This window comes from Sorex fumeus, unplaced genomic scaffold, assembly GCF_029834395.1.
Source record: "Sorex fumeus unplaced genomic scaffold, SorFum_2.1 ptg000011l, whole genome shotgun sequence".
Classification (NCBI taxonomy): domain Eukaryota; kingdom Metazoa; phylum Chordata; class Mammalia; order Eulipotyphla; family Soricidae; genus Sorex; species Sorex fumeus.
In genome coordinates, this window is record NW_026606068.1 from 4411777 (window position 1) to 4439182 (window position 27406).

General features: G+C 58.4%; 1 protein-coding gene across 1 annotated transcript; it reads right to left on the bottom strand.

The window, feature by feature from the left end:
* Nucleotides 1-14849: 14849 nt before the first annotated feature.
* UBIAD1 (UbiA prenyltransferase domain containing 1) lies at nt 14850-19144 on the bottom strand. The gene is made up of 2 exons (XM_056110879.1): nt 18652-19144; nt 14850-15375 (listed from the first exon to the last, which is right to left on the bottom strand). Exons 1-2 carry the CDS (start codon nt 19142-19144, stop codon nt 14879-14881), a joined length of 990 nt encoding a protein of 329 aa, XP_055966854.1. The 3' UTR covers nt 14850-14878.
* Nucleotides 19145-27406: the final 8262 nt, after the last annotated feature.

A 27406-nucleotide genomic window follows, 5' to 3' on the forward strand; every position in this document is an offset into this window, starting at 1 on the left:
CTGCCTTGCTTATTGTTTGCCCACAGGAAGCTGGGGGTGGGGGGATGCTGAGGTCAGGGAGGGCCACTTGTTGACTCAGTTTGACCTCTACCCACTACTTAAAAAAAAATTGTTTAGTCACCATGAAATTACAGAGTCGAGGGGCTGGAGGGATAGTCCAGTGGGTAGGGCGTTTGCCTTGCCTGCAGCCAACCCGTAGGGTTCCATCCATTCCCAGCATCCCATATGGTTCCCTGAGCACCGCCAGGGGTAATTCCTGAGTGCAGAGCCAGGAAGAAATCCTGAGCATCGCTGGATGTGACCCAGAAAGAAAAAAAAATGACAGAGCTGCTCGTGATTGAGTTTCAGGCACTTTTTCATTTTCTGTTTTTGTGGCCACACCTGGCTCTGTACTCAGGGGTCGCTCCCAGCAATGCTGGAGAACATCTGATGCTGGGGCTCGAACCCGGGGCCTCCTGAAAGCAAATCACATGGGCTCAGGTCATTCACTGGGCTCTCTTCCCGGCTACACTGTCCATTTTGCGGGTCCAGCGAAACAGGACTAAAGACGTCTTGCTTTGACGGGGGCCCGTCCCCCCAGCCACAGGAGAATTTCTTGGGCCCCACTACGGTCAGGCCTGCAGGCGGGACTTGGGGACCCTTTGGGGATGTCAAGGTCTGGCCCTCACTGACACCCCCACCCCCAGCTCCCAGCCAGCCAGAGTCGTTGGGTCCCTGCGTGGCTGTCTCCTGCGGGGAAGGTCATCTGGGCGGGGCGGGGCTGCTAAAATTCTGGTGTCTGTGGAAGTCTGTGGTAAGATTAATGAGGGAACCCCACCCCCCCTACACACACACACACACACACACACACACACACACACACACACACACGCACACACTGCAGACCTTCCTGCTGTGGCTCTGCCTGGTCTACAGACACCAGCCTGTCTCCAGACTGGGAGGACGAAGGGCTACACCCCAATTTCTACCCCCACCCCCAGTCTGAGTCACTGAGGAGACGTCGTATTCAAGGCGGGAAGGGCAGGGGGCTCAGTGTGGACGGGCGGGGGAGACAGCTCCAGTGACACAGGAGTGAATGCCTGGCAGGCAGGAGGCCCTGAGGGCCACCCCCTGGCACCGCAGGATGCCCTGGACACCGCCGGAGGAGGAGAATCAGGCTGGGAAACTGGGAAGAAGCGGGATCAGCTCAGTCGTCAGCTCCCACCCCAGAGCAGGGGACCCTGACCCAGCCTGCGCTTGGTGCCCTGGTGGTGTCAGAGCTGACCCTGACCCCCCAACTTAGCGCCTGAGCTCAGGGACTTGAAGCAATCCCCTGGGGTGGGGTCATCTGCAGGCTTGCGCGGGGCTGGAGGCCCCCAAGCGTTCAAGTTGGCTCACTCACTGGTCATTGAGGAGGCCGCGGTGTGTCACCCCCACCAACCCCAGTGAGGGACCCCAGGACAGAGTCTGTGTGTGGCTTCCGGAGCTACGTCTGTGGGCCCCGATCCAACCCTCTTTACTGCAACAGAAACCACTCAAAGGTGTGAGTGCCAGAATAGGGTGCTGGGGGGGGTGCAGGGGACTCTGCAGGCTACAGGGCAAGCCCCAGTCTTGAGCACTTAAAAAGAGTAAAGGGGCTGGAGTGATAGCAGATCAGGTAGGGTGTTTGCCTTGCACGCGGCCGACCTGGGTTCGATTCCCAGCATCCCATATGGTCCCCTGAGCACCGCCAGGGGTAATTCCTGAGTGCAGAGCCAGGAGTAACCCCTGTGCACCGCCACGTGTGACTCAAAAGGAAAAATAAATAAATAAATAAATAAAAAAGAGTAAAGACACAGACCCCAAGCAGATTCTTCTGCCATGAGGCACCTCTGGCGGTGGCCAGGCAGGACAGGCAGGAGCAGAACTGGGGACATAAAGCCCCTGGGGGTCCGGAGGAGGGCCTGGGGGTCTCAATCAGGCCAACGCATTCGACTGAGCCCCCAGCTAGGGTCCACCTGCTGCCTGGACTCCGGGCTGGCCACGTCCGAGTAGACCACTCGTGTGCCTGTCCACAGACCCCCACCAGGCTATGCCCGGGGTGCCCACGTGTGCCAGGAGCCGCCCCTGGGATGCAGGAGGCGACTCGGGCCCATCTGGAGGACCGTATGGTCGCAGGGGGACCCGCTCGGATGAGGCCCCGCGTCTGCGGAGGGCTCCGTAATTGGGATGCCAGGCGGCACCCGCAGACAATTTTATCACACTCTGTATAATGTGTAAATACCATTAAGTTAGACAGATTTTCTCATTAATTCTCAGTCCCAGCGACAGACCAGGAATTAACACAATTGATTTTCCAGTCCCTCCTCGTTATCAATCATCCCCCCCAGAACTTAGTCACATTTCATCTGCCCCACCTGGGCCCCAGCGTCTATTTGGAGGTTTCAACATATATTAAACTAATAAAGAGCAAGAGTGTGGCCGCCCTGGAAACGTTGGGGCGTGCGAGGACAAACGGACTGGCCGAGATTGGTTCCGGGGCCCGGGGGTGGGCAGAACGGGCAGTGGGCACATTCCGGACCCCCGGGAGCCTGGCAGTGCCATGGCGCCACGCTGAGGGGCCGGGCTCTGAGCAGGTCTCACCAGGGCTGAGGCTGCTGTTTCCTCTTGGTGCTGGTGGGTCCGTGGGTGACACGTGGCCCAGTCTCGGGGTCCCTGGAGGGGCCGTCTCAGATGCTTCCGAGCTGAGGGCGCAGAAGCTGCCCGAGCCCCTCCTGGGTTAGGCTGGGACATCAGACAACGCCCCCTTCTGCCATATGCCACTGGGCGGGGGGAGTCAAGGCCACCCCTGACCCAAGGGGCTGGAAAGAGATCCCACTTTTTTGTGGAAAGAGTTGGGGGGCAGCATGTGGGGGAGGGGGCTGCAAAGCAGGAAGCCCCGTGTCTACTCTGCGGTCTGGCTCTCTGGCCCTCCCCCAATGGCCAGCTCCCTCCTGACCCTTCCAGCACTCATTCCAGCCCAGACTTGGCTTCTCACCCGAGTGGAGAGAACCAGGCCGAGGGTCCCTGAATGGAGACCATGTACCATACAGAGTTCGGGGACAGAGGCAGAGGATGGAGGCAGCCCAGGGGGGTGCATATCAGGGTGGCTTTGTTTGTTTTGGGGGGGGAGGAACACCTGGCTCTGTTGGCAAATGCGGGATCATGTGCAGTGCCGGGATTCGAACCAGGGTCCTGGTTTCGTGTTTGACAAATGCCTTAACCTCTGTGAACTGTCTCTTAGGCTCCAGCAGGCAAGTTCCTTCTATTTTGTTCTGTTTGGGGGTCACACTGGCTGTGCTCAGGAATCACTCCTGGCAGTGCCCAAGGAGGCCCCCACAGGGCCCACGGATCCAATTCCGCTCAACTGCTTGCCAGGGGCGCGCCCTCCCTCCGTGCTACGTCCTGGGCATCCAGGCGAGGTTCTCAGTGCTGCCTCCCCCTCCCATCCTGGTGCCTGCTGGACCGTCCTCAGCGACACGGATTCAGAATTCACCGATTTTCATTTTTCCATTAGCAGAAGCAAACAAGTGCCCGTTGGGTGACACGGTGCCCACTCGGAACCCGCCGTGCATGCGTGAGCAGTCGACCATGCCACGGTCTGCGCCATCACGGAGAGGCCTTTGTTGCAATAATCTGGGGCCGCTGGAATAATAACCGTGACGGGACACAGGCCTCGGAGGGGAAACTCTGTGTTGAGGCAAAACGTGTGTTCGCTGTTCACAGTAACCAGTTTAAAGTTCAGTGAATTTCTTGAAGAGAATGAATGGACCACGACACAAAGCCCCGGTCAGCGAATAAATCCATCCTGGATGCTGACGGCATGGAGCCCTTACTACGTTATAAACTGAAAGACAGAGAAGCAGGGCAGGTAGCAGACTGATGGTGCAGGCTTGTGCCACTTGTTCCCCTGAAGTTAGCTCACCGACACCGTGTAAAGGGAACTCAGTGCCGGGGCTGGAGAAAGTTCTACCGCTTGGACCTTGCATGAAGCTACCCCAGGTTCGATCCTCGGCACTCTGTATGATTTTTTTTTTTGGCTTTTGGGGTCACAGTTGGTGATGCTCGGGGGTTACTCCTGGCTCTGCACTCAGGACTTACTTGTGGCATTGCTCGGAGGGCCCTATGGGATGCTGGGGACGGAACCTTGGTCGGCCGTGTGCAAGGCACCCCCTGTATGACTTGTCGAGTCCACCAGCAGTGAGCCCGGAGCTCAGCGCCAGGTGTAAACCCTAAGTACCATCAGGTGTGGCCCCAAACCAATCCAAACAGATGGGTGCACCTATGTGGTCTGACCTCCCCCACCAAAACGCCCCTCCTCCAGCCTTCCCCTGCCCCTCTGCCTAACGACGGATGCTGGGGGGTTATTTCCAACCACTGTACCTTCCTAAGGACTACGTGCTTTAGAGGGACTGGCTGGGCATGCAGATAACTCGACGGAACAGAACATGGACTCTGCATGTGGAGTTCTGAGCTCCGTTCCCAGTACCCCCTGGTCCCAGAGGTATCGAGTCAGGAGCTGCCGCAGAGCCCCAGCAACTGACATCCTCCGAAATTCAAGAGGGTCCCTGTGTCCTGCCCAGGTCCCACCAGAAACGTGGGGACGTGGGGTTGTGAGTCCCTGGCGGGGATTGGGAGAGCTTCTTGCGCTGGGCGCCCCCAAACTAAGAGTTTGCACTCTGTCCTGGGTCCGAGCCTTTGGCTCCGGAGACCAGTCTTTTCCCAGTGTGGTGAGGGGTGGAGTGGGGAGGGACGAGCAGGCAGAGGGGGCCCAGCCCAGCTCCTGTGCCTTGTCCTGGATAGGCGGCCCCCTGCAGGCCCTGTCTTGAGGCGTGAGCTGCAGGGAAGGAGCTGAGCACCCCCCCCCCCCCGCCTGCCCTCCCGGCGCTGGTACTTAGTAAGCCAAGTGCTCACCTAGAGCCGTTGCCAGATAATAATAATCGTCTTTATGGAAACCATTTCCGATGAATTTTAATGTGCTTTATTATGTGACTTTTTGAGAAGTTCTGCTACAAGAGGTGAAATAGGTTCTGAATATTAAGTAGGAAGAGGTTAGGCAGGGCACCTCTGCCCGGTGGGCACCTCCCCAGTTAATTAGCACCCGAAGACCCATCAGATAAGGGGGGAGGGTGGCAGAGGGTCACTCCCAGCCCCCTCCACGAAGACTGTTTTTGACTTTCAGCCAAGACACCCAGGTGGGTGAGGACTGACTGTCCCTGGGACCCCAGGCAGGGCTTGTGAGGCAGGGGCGGGCGGGGGGCCGACTCCATCTCCTCCAGCACCTCCGCCCCAGCTGTGGGGGTGCGGATGAGGGAGCAGGGGAGGGGTTACTGGGGTGCTCAGTCTCTGAGATGTGGAGGAGGCCCTGTTTCTGAGCTCCCCAGCTGTGGGGGTCCCTGGGACCCCCCGGGGCTGGGGCAGTTCTTCGCCTCTCGGAGCTGTGCCCATATATTCCTGGCCCCTTTGGGGATCAGCTGCCTGTTTGGGGCTGGGCAGTTTCCAGCATGTCCCTGGAAACACTTTCCAGTGCGTTCACTGGGCCACCCCCCGTCACCCATGGAGGATCCTTCAACTCAGGACGTGCCTGGGCACGTGCCCGGGAGACGTGAAGCCTGTTCCCAGGACAGCAGCACCCTGGGCTCGGGTGGTCACTGCGCCCAGAGCTTCTGCTCATCTCGGCCCCGGTGAGCCAGTGGGAAGTGTGTTCTGATCTGGTTGACCTCTCCCTGCAGACCCGCGGGCCTGGTCAGCCTTGCAAGATGTGCCCAGCAAGGCAGCGTTGGACTGAACGGCAGGACAGCACAGGCCAGCAGGACAGCAGGCCGGGGCAGGGAGGGTGGCGGGTGGGCTGCTGCACGCGGCCAACCCAGGCCCAGCCCCCCGCACCCCAGAGGGTCCCTGAGCCCCGCCAAGAGTGATCCCTGAGCACAGAGCCAGGAGGAAGCCCTGAGCACAGCCGGGTGCGGCTCCAAAACGAATCACTTGTATCACATGTCATCCCGTTATTCATCGATTTGCTCGAGAGAGCGCCAGTAACGCCTCCATTTGTCCCTGTCACGGGCTAGTGTAGCCCAGTGGCATCTGCTCGCTCCGGGAACATGAAGAGCCTCAAACTGTTTGCTCAGGGTTTTGATGAAGAAGTCTGACCATCTCGTAGGTGGGCGGCCACGCGTCCTTTTGATGTCCTGTGGAATCCAGTCGGTAACAGTCGTCTCTAAATCGTAATGTGATTTAGAGACGACCCAAAACAAATAAACTAAAAAAAATAAAATAAAATAAGACAGAGTTGGATCCTTGCCTCGTCCAACCTCCCAAAGTCCAGGTCCCGGTGGAAGGTGCCATGCCTCCCTGTCACCAGCTCTGGGACCCATGGGGCCGGAAGAGAAAGTACCTGCTTCCAGAACCGCGTCTTGGCACCATTGGCCAGTGTGGGGGGGCCAAAGGACAGCCTCTCCCCAAGAGGGGCCCCAGGGACCCACGGCGGAGCAGGGCCCTTCCTGACCCCCATTCTATTCTGACCCCAAGTCCCTCCCAAGTACAAACTTCCAGAAAGAACCCGGAGGTCGCCCAGTTCTCTCCTTCCTCCTGCCCCCAACCCCCGCCTGCACCTAAGTGTCTACTAGGGCGGGGGGCCACCCCCTGTGCCCCCAGTCAGCCGGTGACAATGCAGCTCTAGGATGGGACTCACAGCGGACAAGAAAGTGGCCGTCGTTTCTCAGGGGAGGGGGGACGGGGGTGGGTGGGAACCACCATCCCCGCCAGCCGCTGCCCGCGCAGGCCGCCTCTCGCTCACCCTCCCATCACTCGGGGGCACCTGGAGGCCACGAGTCCCCCCAACTCTGCGACCAGAGTCAGGAAGCTGGTGGGACCCCAGAGCGCCGGGCTGGTCACTGAGGACCCGCCTCTGCGTCCTGCTTGGCCCCTGGTCGGTGACAGCGCAGTGGCCTGACACCCACTGCAGCTGCCCAGCTGCAGGCCCTCATTTCCAGGATGGGTCGCGGCATGACCCCGGGGTGCTCACGGCCAGTGCTCATGAGCAGGAGCTCGGCTCAGACAGCCGCGGTGAGGGGCGCGTCTCGGGGGGATTGTGTCTGAGGCCGCTTGTCCACAGAGGTGAGTTCTCGCTGCATTTCCAGGACCAGCAACCCCCAGCCCGGCCTCCAGGGGTGCTGGGCCACCAAGGGGCCCGGTCACACACAGCAAAGCGCCCTAGCAGTGAAGCCTGAGACCCTCCCCTTCTGCCTCTGCTCCCACCGCACCTGGGGCAGCTGGACACGGTGCCACAGTGCCGAGAAGGTAGCCAGGTCGGGGAGGGACAGGGGCAGCTCGGGAAGCAGAACTGAGACGGTGAGAGCAGAGATTTCAGCAGGGACCTCAGGCGACGAGATTCCTCTTCTCAGACAAGTTTGAGGCAAAGGGACAAGTTTGAGCCAAAGTGGGGAGGAGATCTGCCCTGCCAGGGGCACTTTCCCAGGGGCCCTGAGCACATGACACACTGAACCCCAGTTCTCAGGCCACACGGAGAAGGGCTGCGGGGGAGGCTCAGAGGAGGCTGGGAACGTCCCCCCCCCCACCCAGATAAGGCACCTCTCAAGGTCATGGGGTTGCAGGTCACAGGCAGGGCAATGGGCAGGCGTTCCAGACACCCCCCACCCCCCTGGGCGGGCAGTGGGGGTGGGGGGCTCAGGGGATTCCGAGGTGCAGACACCCCCTCCATGGAGCCTCCGAGATTGCCGATCTGTGGCTGCTTTCACCCTGCTCTGCCCCTCCCTGAGCACTGAGCAGTGGGCGTCTGGGCACCAGCTCTGCCCCTGCGCCAGGCTCCGGGGGTCTTGGGCTCCCAGATGGCTATGAGGAACTGTCTGTTGGGGCCGGGGGGCGGGGCATGGGGCAGGGTTCCCCACGGACCCACGTGCACGGCGGCTCTGACACAGGGACCTCTGCTCAAACCCACATTCCCGGATGCTTGGCCCGGATCCGACAGCGCCCAGGGGGGCTCCCTCCCATGGCACTCTTGGGGGAACACGAGCTCCTGACGCTCCTTCAGCCCCCGGTTTGGGGTCACAGCCCAGAGGGCAGGAGCACCGGCCTGGCACACAGAGGGCCTAGGTTTGAAGGTGCCTCCCCAGCACCACAGGATCCCCCAAAATACCAGGGGGTGATCCTGGCGGCTCCCAGGCTGTCAGTGAGTGTGACCTCCATGTCCCCTAAACACCACTTGCACGGAAGACCTTCTAAAACAATTTCCTTCCACCTAGATGTTCCTGATGGGCCTCTGAATAGGCCACACAGAGACCTTCTATCCCTCCACCCATCCTCACTTTTTCGTTTTCGTTTTCTTTGGGGGTCATACCCAGCGATGCTCAGGGGTTCCCGCTGGCTCTGCACTCAGGAATCACTCCTGGCAGTTCTGGGGGGGGGGGGCATACAGGGTGCCGGGAATTGGCTGCATGCAAGACAAGTGCCCTTCCTGCTATACGATCCCTCCAGGCCCTTTTTAGGTTTGTTTTTGGGGCTACACCCAGCAGTGCTCAGCGATCGTATGTGGGTCCAGGGATCGAGCCCTGGGGGCCGTGTGCAGGACACACACCCAGACTGCTGGAATCTAACCTCGCTCAACCAGGCTTGACCCTTCCAGAGAGGACAGTTCCAAATGGGTCATCCTCGGTTTCCTTCAGGACTGGGGGCAGGAGAGGTATGACAGGGCTTAGGGTAGCTGGCCTTGCCTGTGGCCAATCTGGGTTAGGTCCCAACACCAGCCCAAGGACCAGGAGTACTGAGCACAGGACCAGGAGTACTGCCTGAGCACTGCCAGGTGATAGCCAACTCACCCCTAAGAAAAAGAACCCAGTGTTGGTGCCAGGGTAGAGTCCCCCCAAAGCACCAGAGGCACCCCACAACAGCTTCACAATGAGCAGGTCCATGGGGCTGGAGCGATAGCACAGCGGGTAGGGCGTTTGCCTTGCACGTGGCCGACCCAGGTTCGATTCCCAGCATCCCGTATGGTCCCCTGAGCACCGCCAAGGGTAATTCCTGAGTGCAGAGCCAGGAGTGACCCCTGTGCATTGCCAGGTGTGACCCAAAAAGAAAAAAAAACACAATGAGCAGGTCATTCTCTTTTCCTCCACATCTGTGAGGAGGTGGGACCTGGCCGTGTCCAGCGTTAGCTTTTAGGACTCAGGGCAGGGCTTTGTACTGAGTACTCCAACGGTTGAGTAGGTGAATGAATGAAGTCCTGTGTGAATAAATGAATGAGTGACCCCCACACAGAGAAGGAGAACACCATCTCTGCATTGCAGGTGACATGAAGCTGGTCTCCTAGCTCTCTAGGTGGGAGCCTGATGTCACCAACGCCAACGCTGGGGGCCGCAAAGCCCACGCTCTCCGTGTTCTGTGAGTGTGGGTTTGTCTGTCCCTTCCCTTCGCAGGTCGTCTTCCGTGCTGTGCCCAAGTCCTGCAGGGTGCTGCGACATAGCACTCACTCAATTAAATGGGGATGGGGCGCCTGGCCGCAGACACCTGTAGATGGCGCCAGAGAGGACCAAAGGGCAAAAGATGCAGGTGGGCAGCTGAGAGCATCACTGACGCAGGGCAGTGGTGGGGATGGGTGTCCACACCTGGGTCTGGGGGGCAGCAGGGTACATCTGCACCCAGGTCTGGAGGGCAGAGGGTGGGGGTGGGCGTCTGCACGCAGGTCTGGGGGGCAGTGGGTTTGGGTGGGCATCTGCGCCCGGGTCTGGGGGGCATGATGGGGCCAATCTTGGCCCGCCCACTCCTCCTTGAGCCCCGCGAGGCTCTCGTGTGGTCTGCGTGGTCAGAGTGATGCCGAAACATGCCCCCAGTTCCCTGCGCCCCCACAGTGCCCCCACTCGCTTATCCTGAGTCACGGGATGGACACGCAGGAGAAGCCATCGATGCAGGCCAGGGCTGGCCGGTCCCCTGGGGTCTCAGTAGCAGGAGCAGCCTCGGCCACTCCCACATTCCCACTGTGGGTTCCCTGATTCGGGGGTTGGGTGGGGACTCAGTGACAAGAGAACATGAGGCTAGATGGGGGCTGGGGACGGTCAGTCACGCGGGCAGGCTGATCTGGACCAGGAGCCCCTCAGGGTCAGACCTTTTGGGGGCGGTGCCCAGAGGCAGCAGACAGCATGGGGAGGCTGAGGATGGCGTCGGGGGTCAGAGGACCCCAGCTTGGTGCCCTCCTGGCCTGGCCTGGCACACCCACTGCCTCCTCCGGCCGAGCCGTTCACCTGGATGAGACGCCTGCAGCCCGGCTGACCAGTGCCCTCCAGACCCTCCTGCTCGTTTCTCACCGAGGACTGTCGCAGTTTGTCATTCCTGGCTCTGACCTGGGGCTCTGGCACCGGCTCTCAGCACATCTGCTCTGCTGTAGGACCCCAGGGGTGGGCAGTGCAGGAAAACCCCCTCCCTGTAAACAGCTGGGGTGGGACGTTGGGTTTCCAAGGAGGGGCTTGAGGGCCCCGGTCCACCACATTTCTATTTCCCAGAACATCAACCCCTTCTCATGGCCACTTCCCCCTGGAAGCCCTCCTAATGGGCTCCACGTAGACCCCCCCCCCCCCCAACCACACGACTGTCCCGAATTTGTTCTGTGCTTGCAAAGCGTCAGCCTCCTTCACTGAACCCCAGCAGCGAGTCTCGTATGTCCCAAACACCATGAAACTCTGAGCTGCAAGGCAAGATTCCTGCCTGAGCGTGGGAGGGGTCCCTGATCACCCCCCTTCTCAGTAGCAGGATCAGCCCCGGCCACTCCCACATTCCCACCGTGGGTTCCCTGATTCGGGGATTGGGTGGGGACTCAGTAATAAGAGAACATGGGGCTAGGTGGGGGCTGGGGAGGGTCAGTCACGAGGGCAGGCTGACCTGGACCAGGAGCCCCTCAGGGTCAGGCCCTTTGGGGGGGTGCCCAGAGGCAGTAGACAGCATGCGGAGGCTGAGGATGGTGTCGGGGGTCAGAGGGCCCCACCCCAGCCGCTCTCAGGCCAGGTGCCCCTCCAGCGGATCCCTCCTTGCTAGGACACACAGGCCCCAGGCTGGTCTGGGGGACCTCAGAGCACTGGTCACTCACTCACTCCTGAATGCAGCCCAGGAGGCCAGGTGTCTAGGGAGAAGGCCTGGACGCAGCACAAGGACAGCCGGGCTCCAGCTGGGGGAGGGAATGCCGCCCCAATCTCAGGGTCTTCGTCTGCAGAATGATGGGGTGAGATGGCAAGGGTGTGGGTGCATTCTCTGACCCCCACAGGCACCCCACAAGTAGGCCCCAGACTGAGGTTTGGGGAGACGGTGAAACCCTTCCCTCCCACAGCAGCCATGGCCAAAGCCCCCAGGAAGTGGGCTGGGGGGTCTCAGGGTCTCTGGCTGAGTCTCTGCCCTTCAAGGGGGCCTCCCCCTCCTGCTGGGCCAGCTGCCACCTGGCTCGCACCACCGTCTGGCGTGCTGGCAGGGCCGTGCCCCAAGCTAGGCAAGGGCACATCAGAAACGCGGCATCTGGCCGAAACCCTGGAGCCTGGCTCTGGCCAGAGGCACCGACTGCCCGCCCGCCCGCCTGCGCTGTCCGGAGCCCGGGATGAAAGCAGCTGGCAGGCTGGCGCTGCGGCCTGGTGGTGCCCAGCTCAGAGCAGGGGCTGCCAACCGCCTCGGGCTGAAGGTGCTCGCGCACGTGTGTGTGTGTGTGTGTGTGTGTGTGTGTGTGTTGCAAGCATTGTGTGAGCTACAAAAGGAAGACAATGGGGCCCAAGCAATAGTACAGTGGGTAAGATGGGTAAGTGGGTAAGGCATTTGCCTTGCACACAGCCATCGCGGGTTCAGTCCCTGGCACCTCGTACGTTCCCCCAAGCACCCCAGGAGTAAGTCCTGAGCCTCACTGGGTGTGGCCCAAACACCAAGGGGCCAGAGGGACAGTACAACAGGGAGGGTGTTTGCCTTGCACGTGGACAACCCAGCTTCGATCCCCGGCATCCATGCAGTCCCCGGAGCCTCCCCCAAAGTGGCTCCTGAGTGCAGAACCAGGAGTGATTCCTGAGCATTGCCAGGTGTGTGCCCCCAGACCAAACCAGAAGCCAGCCCCCTGCCCCCTAGTTCCAGCCCTCCCGTTAAAGGGGACCCCATTGGGAGCAGACTGAATTGCAGCCTAAGAAAGGCAGGGGTGTGGACCCCAAGGCCCAGATAAAATTTCCATCCACTCTGCCCTGCCCTGAAACCTCCCTTCTAAGGTTTCAATTCTGAGGATGCACGTATACTTCTATTAATTTATGCTAATTTTTTCTTTCTTGGGTCACAGCCGGCGGTGCTCAGGGGTTACTCCTGGCTCTGAACTCAGAGGAATCACTCCTGACAGTACTCGGGGGACCATATGGGATGCCGGGATGGAACCCGGGTCAGCCACACGCAAGGTAAATGCCCTCCCTGCCTTGCATGGGACCAACCTGACTCATCCCCGGCATCCCATAGGGTCCCCTGAGCCCCACCAGGAGTAATGCCTGAGCACAGAGCCAGGAGGAACACCTAAGCTCTGCCGGTGTTTCAAAAAGCCAAAAAATAATAATAAACCAAGCAACAAAACCCCACATCCATCCCATCAGCCTCCTTGTTGCCGTTTTCCTTTCCGAGGCTTGGGGCACACCCTGTGGTGCTAGGGATGAGATCGGGTGGGCTGCGTGCACGGTCAGCGCTAGCCCTGTACCACCCAGCCCCTTAGAGTGTAAACTCTGCCTCCATGAGCTCCCGGCTGATATTCACCAGCACTCCCACTCGCACCCACGAGATTAGGCCAAAGCCCACCCAGAGACGAGGCCTTTCCCCCACCAACCCCGGGGCCCTGCCCGGGTCCCCTGAGATGTGTGAAGCAGAGCCCACAGTCACAGGAAGTCAAGGAAACAGCAGAAACTGGAAGCCAGGCTGCTGATCAACATTTTCTTTTTATTACAAGCTGGAAGAGAATCCTCCCTGGGCCAGGGGATATAGTAAAACGACATGGACCCACGTAGAAAATCTGGCCCAAACACGGCCTTTTAGAAACACTGCGGTATAAAAACGGGCATTAGGTGCACTCCGTGACAGGGCGGAGGTGGCCCCCGGGGACATCTGGTCCCTGCCCACAGGCTACTTGGTCCCGCAGGGGCGAGCCTGAGGGATGGGGCGTGCCTCGAAGACAGGGGGCTGGGCCCCAAGACGCCAAACCCGATGCCCAGCTTGGAGGCTTGTCCCGTCGGCCCTGCCTGGCTGGGCTCCCGCCCGGGGTCCAAGTCTACACAGAAACCACCTTCCGGCGAGGGACTTTCCTCATTTCCAAACGGGATTTTTCTGAGCAAGCGGACCGAGCTAAATCATTTGCTTGATTCGGGGGCAGCGGTGGGGGTGGTGGTGTTGAAAACTAGCTCTGATGGAGCAACACAGAAGGCTCAGAGCAGCAGACAGCTCGGAAACCCTCGGGTGAAGCCCCGACAAGCCTCTGATGAGACAGAACAATTTCCATATTACAAAGTAACTGATTTTCAAGCTTCTCGATTTTCGTATTGGAGCTCCGTGACTAATCAATTAAAGCTCTAGAATCGTATCAACAATTGTGGCTTTTGCTTACATTAAAAAAAAAAACCACAAAAAAAAATAGCTCTTTTGGGTGCTGGTGGTGGGGTGACACACACTGTGGCTCTCTGGGGATCACCGCTGGGTCTGTGCTCAGAGGCCACACCTGGCAGTGCTCAAACCACCCGTGGGGCTGGCATCTGAACCACGGTCCCGGCGCAGCCACGTATCAGGCAGGTACCTGCCCAGAAACCTGTCCCCAAGCGCCGCAGAGGTCGCTCATAGGCTAGAGCGTGGGCCTGGTGTGCACAGGGCCCCAGGACGGCGCCTGGCACTGCGTGAAACCCCCAAGCACTTCAGGGTGCAGCCGTGAAGGCCCCTGGCACGGGTGGGTGGGTTTCAAACCTCCCAGCCCACTCTGGGGAGTGGCCCCGGGCTCGAGAGCACTGTTGGGAGGGTGGGATCTCTGCTGCCCTCCATCCCCACTGTTCTTCCATCGCCATTGGCAGAATAGAACAGCTGACCCCCCGGGAAGAATGAGACTGGGCCTCACACGCACTCGGTCTCAGCCGGAACACCAGGGAGTGACACTGGCCACGGAGACCATAGGGGCTGCGAGCCATGGAACCGTGATGGGTGGCACATCCATCACCAAGGCGGATGCCTGGGAACTGCCGTGCCTCTACCTCTGATTCGTTCCCACAGGGCGGCCTTCCTGCCCGGTGCATCTGAGAGTTGTGACAATGCAGCCATGTCCCCAATAAGGGGCTCTGCCGCTGCCCTAGCTGTGGGAATGGGGGTGAGGGGCCAGGGAGCATCAAGAAAGGCAATGGGGGGGGGATGGGGCGGCCCCATGGGCAGCGGTGCCCAAGCCACGGAGGAGAGTGGCCACCCTGCTTCTCTCATGTTGGGGGGCTCTGCTGGCATATCCATGGCCCCTTGAGCGTCTCACTGCAGAGGGACTCGACTTGGTTCTTCAACTGTGGCAGAAGTGAAGGGAGAGCTGGGCCAGGAAGGCGGGGTCTTTCCAGACACGATCTTGAGGGAGAGATCGGGCATCCGGCGCCCTGCAGGATGACACTGTCCACGTGCAGGAGGCCACCAGGCTGTCCACTCGGCTGCAACCTGGCAGCCCCCTCTAGTGGAAGTGATAGATTAAGGCACGAGCCGGGCCACCGAGCCACCTCCCCCGGCCGCAATAAAGAACAGCAGAGCGGAATCTTCCAGAAGGGGGGGACGCAATTCACAGGCCATCCCGGGCCCCGCCCGGCCCACGGTGTCTCCGCTCCGCCCGGCCTGTCCTCAGCACATTCTGGAGAGAGGCCCCGCGGGGCCACTAGCTGCCCGGGAGCCCAGGCAGGCTGCCCGCCGGGGCCAGGATGATGCCACACACGTAGGAGAAGCCCAGCAGGAGGTTGAGCTGGGCGGTCCTCTGGGGCAGCTTGCTGAAGGCCTGGCTCCGGAACTGCCGCTCCAGGGAGAAGGCCACGGGCAGCGTGAGCAGCGGCAGCGCCAGGCTGATGGTGCAGCGCGTGGCCAGGATGCTGAGCATGACGTAGGGCAGGAAGAGCAGCGCGCTGTAGAGCCCGTAGGAGCAGGCGGGCCCGATGAGGATGGCCAGCGTGACGATGCCCGCCGCGCGGTCCGACTCCATGTCCCGCGTGTTGTTGGAGTGCAGGATGGCCTCGGTGCTGAGCGCCAGCGGAACGGCGTAGAGCAGCGGGAACACGGCCAGGGAGCCCACCTGCACGGCGTAGGCGAACATCACGGCCAGCGGCCCGAAGGTGATGAGGATGACCAGGTCACCCAGCGCCACGTACTTGAACCCGATTCCTGCAGCAGAAGGTCGGGGGTGAGAGCCGGAAGGCGGGGGCTGGCTCAGCTCACAGCTGGGCAGACACCGCCCGGGGCCAGGGGGTGGGGGGGACACTGGCCGTGCAGGTGAGAGCCCCTTGGTCCACCCCCAGTACCGCGGGGGCCCCTGAGCACTGTCTGAAACCCCCCCAGGCATGTGGACAGGAACAGCCCCTGGGAACCAACAAAGGCAGGCCGGGGTCCAGCTGGTTTTTTTTTTTGGCTTTTTGGGTCACACCTGGTGATGCTCAGGGGTTCCTCCTGGCTCTTACAGGGAAGAGAAGGACAGGAATTCACAGCCACCTGGACACGAGGCTGAAGCCACAGGACAGTGGGGAGGGGGCACACAGACCCCCCGGGCTCCATGGCCGGCACCACCTACCGCATCCTGAGCCCCGCCAGGAGTGACCCCTGAGCATGGCTGAATGAGACCCTCGAACAAACAAACAAACAAACAAAAAGGCGCAAGAGTAAGAGCCCAAAACACACGAACACGGCTATTCGGGCAGAAGAGCCAAACGCAGAGGCCGCGCTGAGCCGCAGAGGAGGCCAGAGCCAGCTGCCAGCTTCTCCCCAAAGCAACCTTCGCCCTCTCGCTATGCACCACTCCTTTCTGCAGTACTCGGCCTCGGGCGCCCCGTTTCCTTCCTCCTTCTCCCCTGCCCATGGCAAACTCTGTCAGCTCCACTCCACAGCCCGGAGGGGCCTGTTCCCGCCTTCTCCAAGGCCGCCTGGATCCACGCCCGGATGCCCCGATGCCGGGCGTCCAGACGGGTCACAGCCTCCTTCCGGGCCTTCCCACCCCCACCTGCACCCGCTCTCCCCTCGCCAGTGTCAATGCCTGGAACATCAGCCTGGAGAACCAGGAGGCCAGAGAGATGGTCCAGCGGGGAAGGCGCTCGCCGTGCATGCTGGCGACTCAGGTTCGACCAGAGCCCCACCAGGAGTGCTCCCTGAACACAGAACCACGAGTGAGCCCCGAGCACGCCCAGATCTGGCCCCCAACAAACAAGCAAACAGTCTCAGTGGACCTTCCTGCCCTCCCTAAATGTACGTTTTTATTTTTCTGGTCTTGGGGTCACTCCCAGCGATGTTCAGGGGTTACTCCTGGCGGTGCTTGAGGGACCAGATGGGATGCTGGGGAGGGAACCCGAGTTGGCAAACACTGTCCCCACTGTACTCTCAGCCCAGCCCCCAAATGCACTTCTTCCTTGAACCTCCTTGGTTCTCTCTCACACACTCCTCGGCCAGGGCTCTCCCATGATCTTCCAGACCCTGGCTCGGTCACTAAGCGTCCTCCACCTTGGTTTTCACATCCGCTTTGGACTGTGCCCACCCTGAGTGCACTAGTTAAGATACTCGAGTCCTTCTTCACTCTCCGGCTTCTATACGGGGAGGGGCTATTAGGGGTCCCAGCTAGAGGTGCCGGGATGGAACCCGGGACTCCCAAATGCCAAGTGCACGCTGTCCCCTGTCCTGCCCCCATGGCGCCGGCATCCTTCCCTAGATAGAATCACGGTACTAACTCACCGTGACTCACCCCAAGTCCCGGACCCTGGGAACACACCGGAACGTGGGTCATTCTAACTCTCACAGGCCAGCTTCTTTTTCAGCTTTGGGGCCCAACCGAGTGTACTCAGGACTCGCTCCTGGCGGCGCCTGGGGGACCGTATGCTGTAGCAGGAGACAGAACCTGGCTCGGCTGCATGCCAGCCCGCGCCTTAACCACTGTACTATCTCTCCCGCCCTTATTTTCCATGTTTTGTATGTCCTTGTGATATCCATAAAAGCTCCCCCAAGAACAGGGAGCCTAGTGGCCATGATGTCCCTGTGTAGCAGTGCCTGGTCACTTGGCTGGCTCCCTGCCCCAGAGCTTCTGACCCCCTCCTACTTAATCCCATGCTGATCTGAAAGCTTAAAGGTGCAGCTAGTCTCTGAGGTGTGAGATGGTATCTCATTGTGGTTTTGATCTGCATCTCCCTGATGATTAATGATGTAGAGCATTTTCTCATGTGCTTTTTTGCCATTCGGATTTCTTCTTTGAGAAAGTTTCTGTTCATTTCATTGCCCCATTTTTGGATGGGGTTGGATGTTTTCTTCTTGTGGAGTTCAACCAGTATTTTGTATATCCTGGATATCAACCCCTTGTCAGATGTGTATTCGGCGAATATCCTTTCCCATTCTGTAGACTGTCTTTGTATTTTGTTCACTGTTTCTTCGGAGGTGCAGAAGCTTCTTAGTTTAAGATAGTCCCATTTATCTATCTCTGTTTTCACTTGCTCGGCCAGTGGCGTGGAGGGGAGATGCATGTCGAAAGTAGACTATGGACTGAACATGTTTGCCACTCAATGCCTCTTTTGCAGACCACAACACCCAAAAGGAGAGAGAGAACATAGGGGATTGCCCTGCCACAGAGGCAGGGGGCGATGGGGGAATGGGGGTGGGGGGGGATATCATCCATGGTGTTGGAAAATGGGCACTGGCGGAGGGATGGGTAGCTGATCATTGTATAATCGAAACCCAAGCACAAAAAATTGTAAATCTACAACTGTACCTCATGGTGTTTCACTAATAAAAAAAGAAAAAAAAAAGGTGCAGCCAGGGAAAGGACACGAGGTAGGATTTCTTTTTTCTTTTCCCATAGATACTTGTGTCATTCCTAACTCCGGAAATGCCAGGCCAGCATCTTCCGAACTCACTGAGAGTTTATGGGTTTCCCTCCAAAGTCCAGATGAGCGCTGGGGGCGGGGAACAGTAGGGAGTAAGATGCTTGCCAGGAGTAAGTCCTGAACACCGCCTGCCGGCGGGTGTGGCCCCCAAACCAGATAATGGAAAAGAAAGACGTGAGGGGCTGGAGCAACAGCACAGCGGGTGGGGCGTTTGCCTTGCACGTGGCCGACCCGGGTTCGGCTCCCAGCATCCCACAGGGTCCCCGGAGCACTGCCGGGAGTGATTCCTGAGTGCAGGAGCCAGGAGGAACCCCTGCGCATGACCCAAAGAGAGAAACAAGAAAGAAAGATGTGGCTGGAGAGAGCGCATCCGCGGAGGCATCCGCGGCCGGCAGCCCATGTGGTACCCAGAGCAGCGCCGGCCGCCGGGAGGGATGCTGGAGGGCAGAGCCAGGAGGAACCTCCGGGTGGCCGGGGCGGCCCCACCCAGGAAGGGAGGGAGAGAGGCAAGACTCGAGGGGCGCCACGCTCCTCGGCCCGACGTCCGAGCCCCTGGAGCCCGCGCCCCGCGCCCCCGCCCGCTCACCTCCCGTGTAGAGGAAGGAGCCCGAGAGGCCCCCGAAGTAGATGAGCGCCAGGTGCTCCAGCCGCAGCGGGGACAGGCAGTAGAGGCCGGCGGCGCACACGCAGCCCAGCGTGTAGAGGCAGACCCCGAACCGCACCACGTCCTGCGGCTCCAGGATCCGGTCCACCAGCGTCCGGTCGTCGCTCTTCTTGTGGTCGATGCCCTTGGAGAAGTCGTAGTAGGTGTTGACCAGGTTGCCCGCGCCGTGCACGGCCAGCACGGCCACGGCGCAGCCCACCAGCAGCCGGGGGTCCAGCGCGCCCTGCGAGCGGTAGGCCAGCGCGCTGCCCAGCGCCACGGGGGTCAGCGAGGCGCTGAAGCTCCAGGGCCGCAGCGCCAGCACGTAGGACGCGCACTGGTGCCGCCAGCCGCGCCGCGGGGCGCGCTCGGGCTCGGCGGCCTCGGCGCCCGGGAGGCCGGCGCCCTCGCCCGGGCCCTGCGCGGCGGCCGCCATGGGGGGCGTGGCCCGGCGCGCCCGGCCGGCCGCGCGTCTCACGGCGCCCCCCGACCCGCCTCGGGGCCCGCGCGCAGGCGCCGCCGCGTCCCCGGGGCCGCGCGCGCCGCCATCTTGTGCGCCGCCTCCCGGGCCCGGCCGGAAACCGGGGCCCGGGCCGGACCCGGCCGGCCGGCCGGCGGTGGCCGGGCGCGGGAGGGCGGGGCCAGGGCGGCTGGTGGGCGGGGCTGAGGGCGGGGCGGGCGGGCCCGAGAGTGGGGTGGGCGGGGCCAGGGCGCGAGGCGGAGCCAGAGCTCGGGCGGGGCGGGCGAGGCCGAAGCTCGAGGTGGGAGGGCCAGAGTGCAGGTGGGCGGGGCCAGGGAGCGAGGCGGAACCAGGGCGCGAGGCGGAGCCAGGGTGCGAGGCGGAGCCAGAGCGGGTGGGCAGAGCCAGGGCACGAGGCGGAGCCAGGGTGAGAGGCGGATCCAGGGCTCGGGCGGGGCGGGCAGGGCCAAAGCGCGAGGTGGGCGGGCCAGAGCGTGGGTGGGCGGGCCAGAGCGTGGATGGGCGGGGCCAGGGCGGGACGGGGCGAGCCAAGAGTGGGATGGGCGGAGCCAGAGCGGGTGGGCGGAGCCAGAGCGGGTGGGCAGAGCCAGGGCGCGAGACGGAGCCAGGGTGCGAGGCGAAGGGAGGGCTCGGGGAGGGCGGGGCCAAAGTGCGAGGTGGGCGGGCCCGAGCGTGGGTGGGCGGGGCTAGGGCATGACGGGCGGAGCCAAGAGTGGGGTGGGCGGAGCCAGAGCGGGTGGGCAGAGCCAGGGTGCGAGGCGGAGCCAGGGCTCGGGTGGGCGGAGCCAAAGCGCGAGGTGGGCGGGGCAGAGCACGGGTGGGCGGGGCCAAAGCTCCGCGGGGATGGCGTGGCCTTCCACGCAGACATGCACACACCAATCTTTCACTCACACACTCGCACGCACTCTCACACACATTCACACACTCACATAATACAGATACACAGTCGTACATACACACGCTCAAACACACACTCACATACACGCACACACACACACACACACACACACAGCGGACCCGGGTTTGATCCAGAGCCTGCCGGGAATGATCCCTCGGCATCACTGGGTGTGACCCAAATTTTTAAAAATAAAAACAAGAGCAGGGAATAAAAATTAGAAGAAGCAAAGGGGTGGGGGCAGCCAACGGTTTCTAACCCAGGGATCGGCCATGGTCCTGTTCCAGCAAACCGCTCCTAGACTCCCTGGAACAAGGGTAGCTTCATCACTTACTTAAAGAGTTGCTCACTAGATTAATACCCAAGAATAGCTGAGAGCAACACCAGGAGAATTACTCCATAACTTAGAGGCCAGCTGGGTATTCTAGGGGAAAGGACAATTCAGATAGAAAGGGGAACACCAAGTGGAGGGTGTTTGGAGGATCCTCCCAGGAGGGGAGATGCAGGTTGAAAGTAGACTGGGCTGAACATGTTCGCCACTCAATGCCTCTTTGGCTGATCACAGCGCCCAGGAGGAGAGAGAGAACAGGGGGGAATGCCCTGCCACAGTGGCGGGGGGGATGGGGGGATGGGAGGATGGGGGGGCGGGATATTATCCTGGTGGTGGAAAATGGGCACTGGTGGAGGGATGGGTATTTGATCGGGGTATGACCGAGATCCAAGCACAAAAATTTGTAAATCTACAACTGTACCTCATGTCGTTTCACTAATAAAAAAGAAAAAAAAAAAAAAGAGTTGCTCACTAATACTATAATATTACACTAGCGTGTTTTTTCCCCCACTTGATTGAGACGTTATGGAGTGCCTACAGTATGCAACAACCATTTATTGAGCACCTATTATTGTCTTCAGCAGTGACCAAATGGGAATGCAAGTGCAGCGAGAGCCATAAGACAGACTTAATTTTAAAATAATAGGTTTCATTTACCCCGACCTCCTCCTTTAGGTTTGGGGGTGTTTTTTTTAGCAGGAGGGTCACACCCAGCAATGCTCGGGAGTTACTCCTGGCTTGTTCTCAGGAATTACTCCTGGCAGTGCTCGGGATCAAACCCCTGTCTATTGCATGCAAAGCAAGCGCCTTACCCACTATACTGTGTCTCAGGCTCCCTTTCCCCCTTTTTTTTTTTTTTTTTTTTTTTTTTTTTTTTTATTTATTTATTGAATCACTGTGGGAAAGGCTACAAAGCTTTCAGGTTTATGTCTCAGTCATGCAAACATCAAACACATTTCCCTTTACCAACACTTATTTTTTACCATGAAGAACCCCAATAAAACCCCACCCCCCACCCCTCCCCGTCCCTGTGAGGCAGATGAATTCTAGTTAACACTCTATCTGCTTTGATTAGATTCATTGTTTCAATAAAAGATTCACCACTATTATTTAGAGTTTACCCCCCCCCCCCAAATCAGACATGCTGAAAAAGCATTGTGAAGTGATTTGCTTTCTACGGCTGGGTTCAAGAATTAAATGTTGGTTTTGGATTTCTGCTCTTTTACCTATTGACCCTGGAAGTATTTCCACTGAAAGTCAGATAGTTAAGAAACTGGTTTCTGTGTTCTGGAGTCCTGGCCGTGCTGGAGAGCCGCCCGCGGGGGGCAACCGGTGGCCTCGGTAGGGCGTGAAGGGCGGACCGAAACGCCCCCCTTCCCATGAGGTTTTAGTCGCCCCCACACTCCCGGCTCATACCTGCTGTCCACAAGGCTCCCATGTGGCCGCCATCTTTCTTTCCAAAGAGGAGAGGGCGAATGGGGCAACACCCTTTCCCCTCCGGCAGACCTGATGGCCTGGATCAATGCAGAGTCCGTTCACTTTTCTGCTCCAAGCTGCTGGGTTCTGCATTAAGTCCTTGTGCTTCTGGGGCCGTGGCCGTGCTGGAGAGCCGCTCGCGGGGGGCAACTGGTGACCTCGGTAGGGCGTGAAGGACGGACCAGAACGCCCCCCTTCCCATGAGGTTTTAGTCGCCCCCACACCCCCGGCTCATACCTGCTGTCCACAAGGCTCCCATGTGGCCGCCATCTTTCTTTCCAGAGGGAGGAGGGCGGAAGGGAGCAACACCCTTTCCCCTCTGGGCAGAAATGATTGCCTGGATCAACGCATAGTCCTTTCACTTTTCTGCTCCAAGCTGCTGGGTTCTGCATTAAGCCCTTGTGCTTCTGGGGCTGTGGCCGTGCTGGAGAGCCGCTCGTGGGGGCAACTGGTGGCCTCGGTAGGGCGTGAAGGGCGGACCGAAACGCCCCCCTTCCCATGAGGTTTTAGTCGCCCCCACACTCCCGGCTCATACCTGCTGTCCACAAGGCTCCCATGTGGCCGCCATCTTTCTTTCCAGAGAGGAGAGGGCGAATGGGGCAACACCCTTTCCCCTCCGGCAGACTTGATGGCCTGGATCAATGCATAGTCCTTTCACTTTTCTGCTCCAAGCTGCTGGGTTCTGCATTAAGTCCTTGTGCTTCTGGGGCCGTGGCTGTGCTGGAGAGCCGCTCGTGGGGGGCAACTGGTGACCTCGGTAGGGCGTGAAGGACGGACCAGAACGCCCCCCTTCCCATGAGGTTTTAGTCGCCCCCACACCCCCGGCTCATATCTGCTGTCCACAAGGCCCCCATGTGGCCGCCATCTTTCTTTCCAGAGGGAGGAGGGCGGAAGGGAGCGACACCCTTTCCCCTCTGGGCAGAAATGATTGCCTGGATTAATGCATAGTCCTTTCACTTTTCTGCTCCAAGCTGCTGGGTTCTGCATTAAGCCCTTGTGCTTCTGGGGCTGTGGCCGTGCTGGAGAGCCGTTCGTGGGGGGCAACTGGTGACCTCGGTAGGGCGCGAAGGACGGACCAGAACGCCCCCCTTCCCATGAGGTTTTAGTCGCCCCCACACTCCCGGCTCATACCTGCTGTCCACAAGGCTCCCATGTGGCCGCCATCTTTCTTTCCAGAGAGGAGAGGGCGAATGGGGCAACACCCTTTCCCCTCCAGCAGACTTGATGGGCTGGATCAACGCATAGTCCGTTCACTTTTCTGCTCCAAGCTGCTGGGTTCTGCATTAAGTCCTTGTGCTTCTGGGGCCGTGGCCGTGCTGGAGAGCCGCTCGTGAGGGGTGACTGGCGACCTCGGTAGGGCGTGAAGGACGGACCGGAACGCCCCCCTTCCCACGAGGCTCTAGTCGCCCCCACACCCCCGGCTCATACCTGCTGTCCACAAGGCTCCCATGCGGCCGCCATCCTTCTTTCCAGAGAAGAGAGGGCGAATGGGGCAACACCCTTTTCCCCTCTGGGCAGAAATGATGGCCTGGGTTAACGCATCGTCCGTTCACTTTTCTGCTCTAAGCTGCTGGTTTCTGCATTAAGTCCTTGTGTTTCTGGGGCTGTGGCCGTGCTCCAAACTTAACTCTGATTTTCAGGGAGAAAGATTGGGTGGTTTACTTCTCATTGATCACTTTGTATATAGAGAGATGTCGCGCGGCCGCGTAAGCGGCCGCGCGGTTTTGAGAAAAAGTCCTCGTTCCCGCATACTCGAGCTGTGTTTGTAGAGGCTTCTGGTCACCAGGGTTCCATCTGGGGGAGGCGGGATGCGGCGCCTACTCCATCTGGAACTTCCCGGTGCTCTCGGCTCTTTTTGGAACCTGTTTTTTCTTTTTTCTTTTCCTCCGGGATCCCGCACCCTCCATGTCTTCCTTCTCTTATTCTGAACGTTTCAAAGATGGCGCTGGGGGGCGGGCTGTGGGCATGACTTCCGGGATCAGAGGTTACCTGGGAGGTGTAGTCCGGCAGATTTGAGAAAAAGTCCTCGTTCCCGCATACTCGAGCTGTGTTTGTAGAGGCTTCTGGTCACCAGGGTTCCATCTGGGGGAGGCGGGATGCGGCGCCTACTCCATCTGGAACTTCCCGGTGCTCTCGGCTCTTTTTGGAACCTGTTTTTTCTTTTTTCTTTTCCTCCGGGATCCCGCACCCTCCATGTCTTCCTTCTCTTATTCTGAACGTTTCAAAGATGGCGCTGGGGGGCGGGCTGTGGGCATGACTTCCGGGATCAGAGGTTACCTGGGAGGTGTAGTCCGGCAGATTTGAGAAAAAGTCCTCGTTCCCGCATACTCGAGCTGTGTTTGTAGAGGCTTCTGGTCACCAGGGTTCCATCTGGGGGAGGCGGGATGCGGCGCCTACTCCATCTGGAACTTCCCGGTGCTCTCGGCTCTTTTTGGAACCTGTTTTTTCTTTTTTCTTTTCCTCCGGGATCCCGCACCCTCCATGTCTTCCTTCTCTTATTCTGAACGTTTCAAAGATCCCTTTCCCCCTTTTGAAGGGAAAATTGAAGCACTGAAATGGGAAGTGAAGTCCAGGAAGTTAATAGCTCCAGTAACATCCACGACCACGATTCCCGAGTTTTGTTGTGTAATATTCTCCAGCCTGTGCTTCCCTGCCAGACATTTTATCCATTCTCCAGTTTCTTTGCTTATTCTTGCAAATAACCAACTCCCTCCGCTCCCCAGTGCCTGCTCAGAGCCTTCGCTGCTGCCTCTGGAGAGGTTCAGGTCCTGATCTCTAGCTCGTCCGGAGCCAGAGACGCAATTGCTGAATTTTTAGAAAACGCGTGAGCCCAGCTCTCTCAGGAGCTGGAGAGATAGTACAGTGGGGAGGCCGTTAGCCTTGCACACTGCCGGCCCTGGTTCCCCGGTTTGACCTCTAGCACCCCTGTATGGTCCCCTAAACTTGCCAAGAGTGATTCCTGGGTACAGAGCCAGGAGTAAGCCCTGAGCACCACTGGCTGTGACCTCCCCCAAAAGAGTAAATTGTGAGCAGGTCAGTTAGCACAGCCATTGTTAAAAATAAATGGTACAAACAAAATTATTAGGTTAATTGGATTAAAAATGACGGTGATGAGGCTCAACAGTAAAATGCTTACATGTGTGAGCCCTTGTGTTTGATCCCTGGCCCTGCCCCCCAAATCAATTGATTAAGCATTAATGAAAGTAGCCCTCAGAATTCCTTACTAATTATTTCACTGCATTTTACCAATTATGCTCTAGGTAGATTCTGTTTTGTTTTGTTTCTTTCTTTCCCTTGGGTGCTCAGACCTTACTCCCAGCTCTGCACTCAGGGATCACTCCCGATGGGTTCGAGGGACTGTACGGGGTTCCAGAAGACTGCAGGCTGACTGTGTGCAAAGCAAGCGCCCTCCCCGCTGTGCTATGGTTCAGTCCTTTCTCTTTCAAAATTCATCAAGACCCCGTTAAGACAGCCCACTCTGCATCCACATACCAGCACCACACTCCCTTCCCGGCTGGCTGCTGGTTAAACATTACGCCAGCACGTATTCATGGCCCCGGTCAAACCAAGGTTATCTATGCCGCCAAATCAGACAAGACCCAGGAGAAGCAGATTTATTGAAATCCCAGCCTCGTCACTTGCATGTTCGTTTGGGTTGTTGTTGGTTACCAGGGAATTATGGAAGAATGGAAAATTCACATGGTTTTCAATTCTTTTGGGTTTGTAGTGCCAGGTACCAGCTAGGCATTCACTACCATGAGCTGCATCCCTGGCTCTGTACCCTCAGTTTACCCATGTAGATGTGGCCACAATCTGACCTGCCAGCTACAAATGTTCCAGAGTAAGCAACTGCATCAACGAACAATTCACACGTTCCAGAAAACTTCCGAGGGACCTTCCCTGTATTCGTGTTCATCAAGCCCAACTGCCTCCCAAGGAAGCTGCATTATAATCCTTCCTGTTCTAGAAATAAGGAAATCGGTCATAGAAATAGTTTTCAGATTGTTGGCCAGGGATTGGAGTTAAGTTTCAAAATGAGTTAAGCTTGACGTGAAGTTGCTTTGAAACAGTGCTCTGTACTTTCCTAGGAAATGACTGCTATTTGAAGTGCTCGAGAAATATTAGTTTTTGCTTTGCTATAGTAAGGAAGTTCTTTGTAAATTAAAGAGGTCTATAAATGCACTGATTTGAATGTTACTATAAAACCACCTTTGAGGGGGGCTGGAGCGATAGCACAGCGAGTAAGGCGTTTGCCTTGCGCGCAGCCAACGTCGCTGACACAAGTTCGATCCCCGGCATCCCATATGGTCCCCTGAGCACCGCCAGGAGCAATTCCTGAGTGCATGAGCCGGGTGTGACCCAAAAAGCAAAAAAATAAATAAATAATAAATAAATAAATAAAACCACCTTTGAGGGCCTTTGAGATGGTACAGGAGGTAGTTGCTGGCCTTACACAGAGCTGCCACTGAGCATGGCAGGGGGATCACGCCTGAACATGAACTCTGATCACCTCTGAATGTGGCCCTTCAATGCAATATATATTTAGGTGGTTAATAAGTGATAGCACAGCGGGTAGGGCGTTCGCCTTACAAGTGGCCAACATGGCCGACCCGAGTTCGATTCCTCCGCCCCTCTCGGAGAGCCCGGCAAGCTCCCGAGAGTATTCGATATGCCAAACACAGTAACAACAAGGTCTCCAATGGAGACGTTACTGGGCCCGCTCGAGCAAATCGACGATCAACGGGAGGGCCTTTACCTTTACCTTTAATAAGAAAACAGCGTACATTGCTGAAGGTGGCAAAATTCATTTGCTGGTGGAAATAAAAATTGGCGTACCTCTCCCGTTCCGGGATCATTTTGACAATATTTATCAAACTGCTTATTCACTGATCCTATTTCTGCATGTCTATCTTGGTAGATGGCCAGGGAATAAAAATCACGTATGTGCAAAAGCATTCAATACGGCATCATGAGAACGAGAAAAAAGTTTCAAATAATACAAATGTCTGTCACTAAGAACTGGAAAAATGAATGGTGGTAGATCTCATGAGGTGATGTAACGTTCTAATAACAACAGAAAAAAAGAGCTGCCTGCCTGCAGTGAAGGCCCCTTTTCATGTTCTCAGGGGGTGCTCGGAGACTGAAACTTCATGTGAGACAAGGTATGTTGAAAGCAAGTTACTCAGTGGCCAGAATTTCTTTTGTTTTGTTTGTTTTGGACACATCTGGAGGTGCTCAGGGCTTACTCCTAGCTGTGTGCCCAGGGGTCACTCCTGGTGGGGCTCAGGGAATCACGGGGTCTCAGGGGACCATATGCAACAGAACCAGCGTTGACCAATTGCTTGGCAAGTACCTTACCTGCTATACCATCTTTCAAGGTCCAGGATTGCTTTTTTACTTATCAATATTAATGAAAGGATGTTAAATAAAACCACATTATTCAAGGGTCTGCTATATGCTAAGATGAAAAGCCCTCAAAGATGTACTAAAATTTTAAACAGTGCAGTGGGGGCTG

Bases quoted from the DNA above. Each gene is read 5' to 3' on its own strand.
- UBIAD1 (XM_056110879.1), bottom strand. From the start codon at position 19,144: ATGGCGGCCGCCGCGCAGGGCCCGGGCGAGGGCGCCGGCCTCCCGGGC. The intron at 15,376-18,651 runs GTGAGCGGGCGG...CTTCTGCTGCAG, and splicing joins CTCCTTCCTCTACACGGGAG to GAATCGGGTTCAAGTACGTG.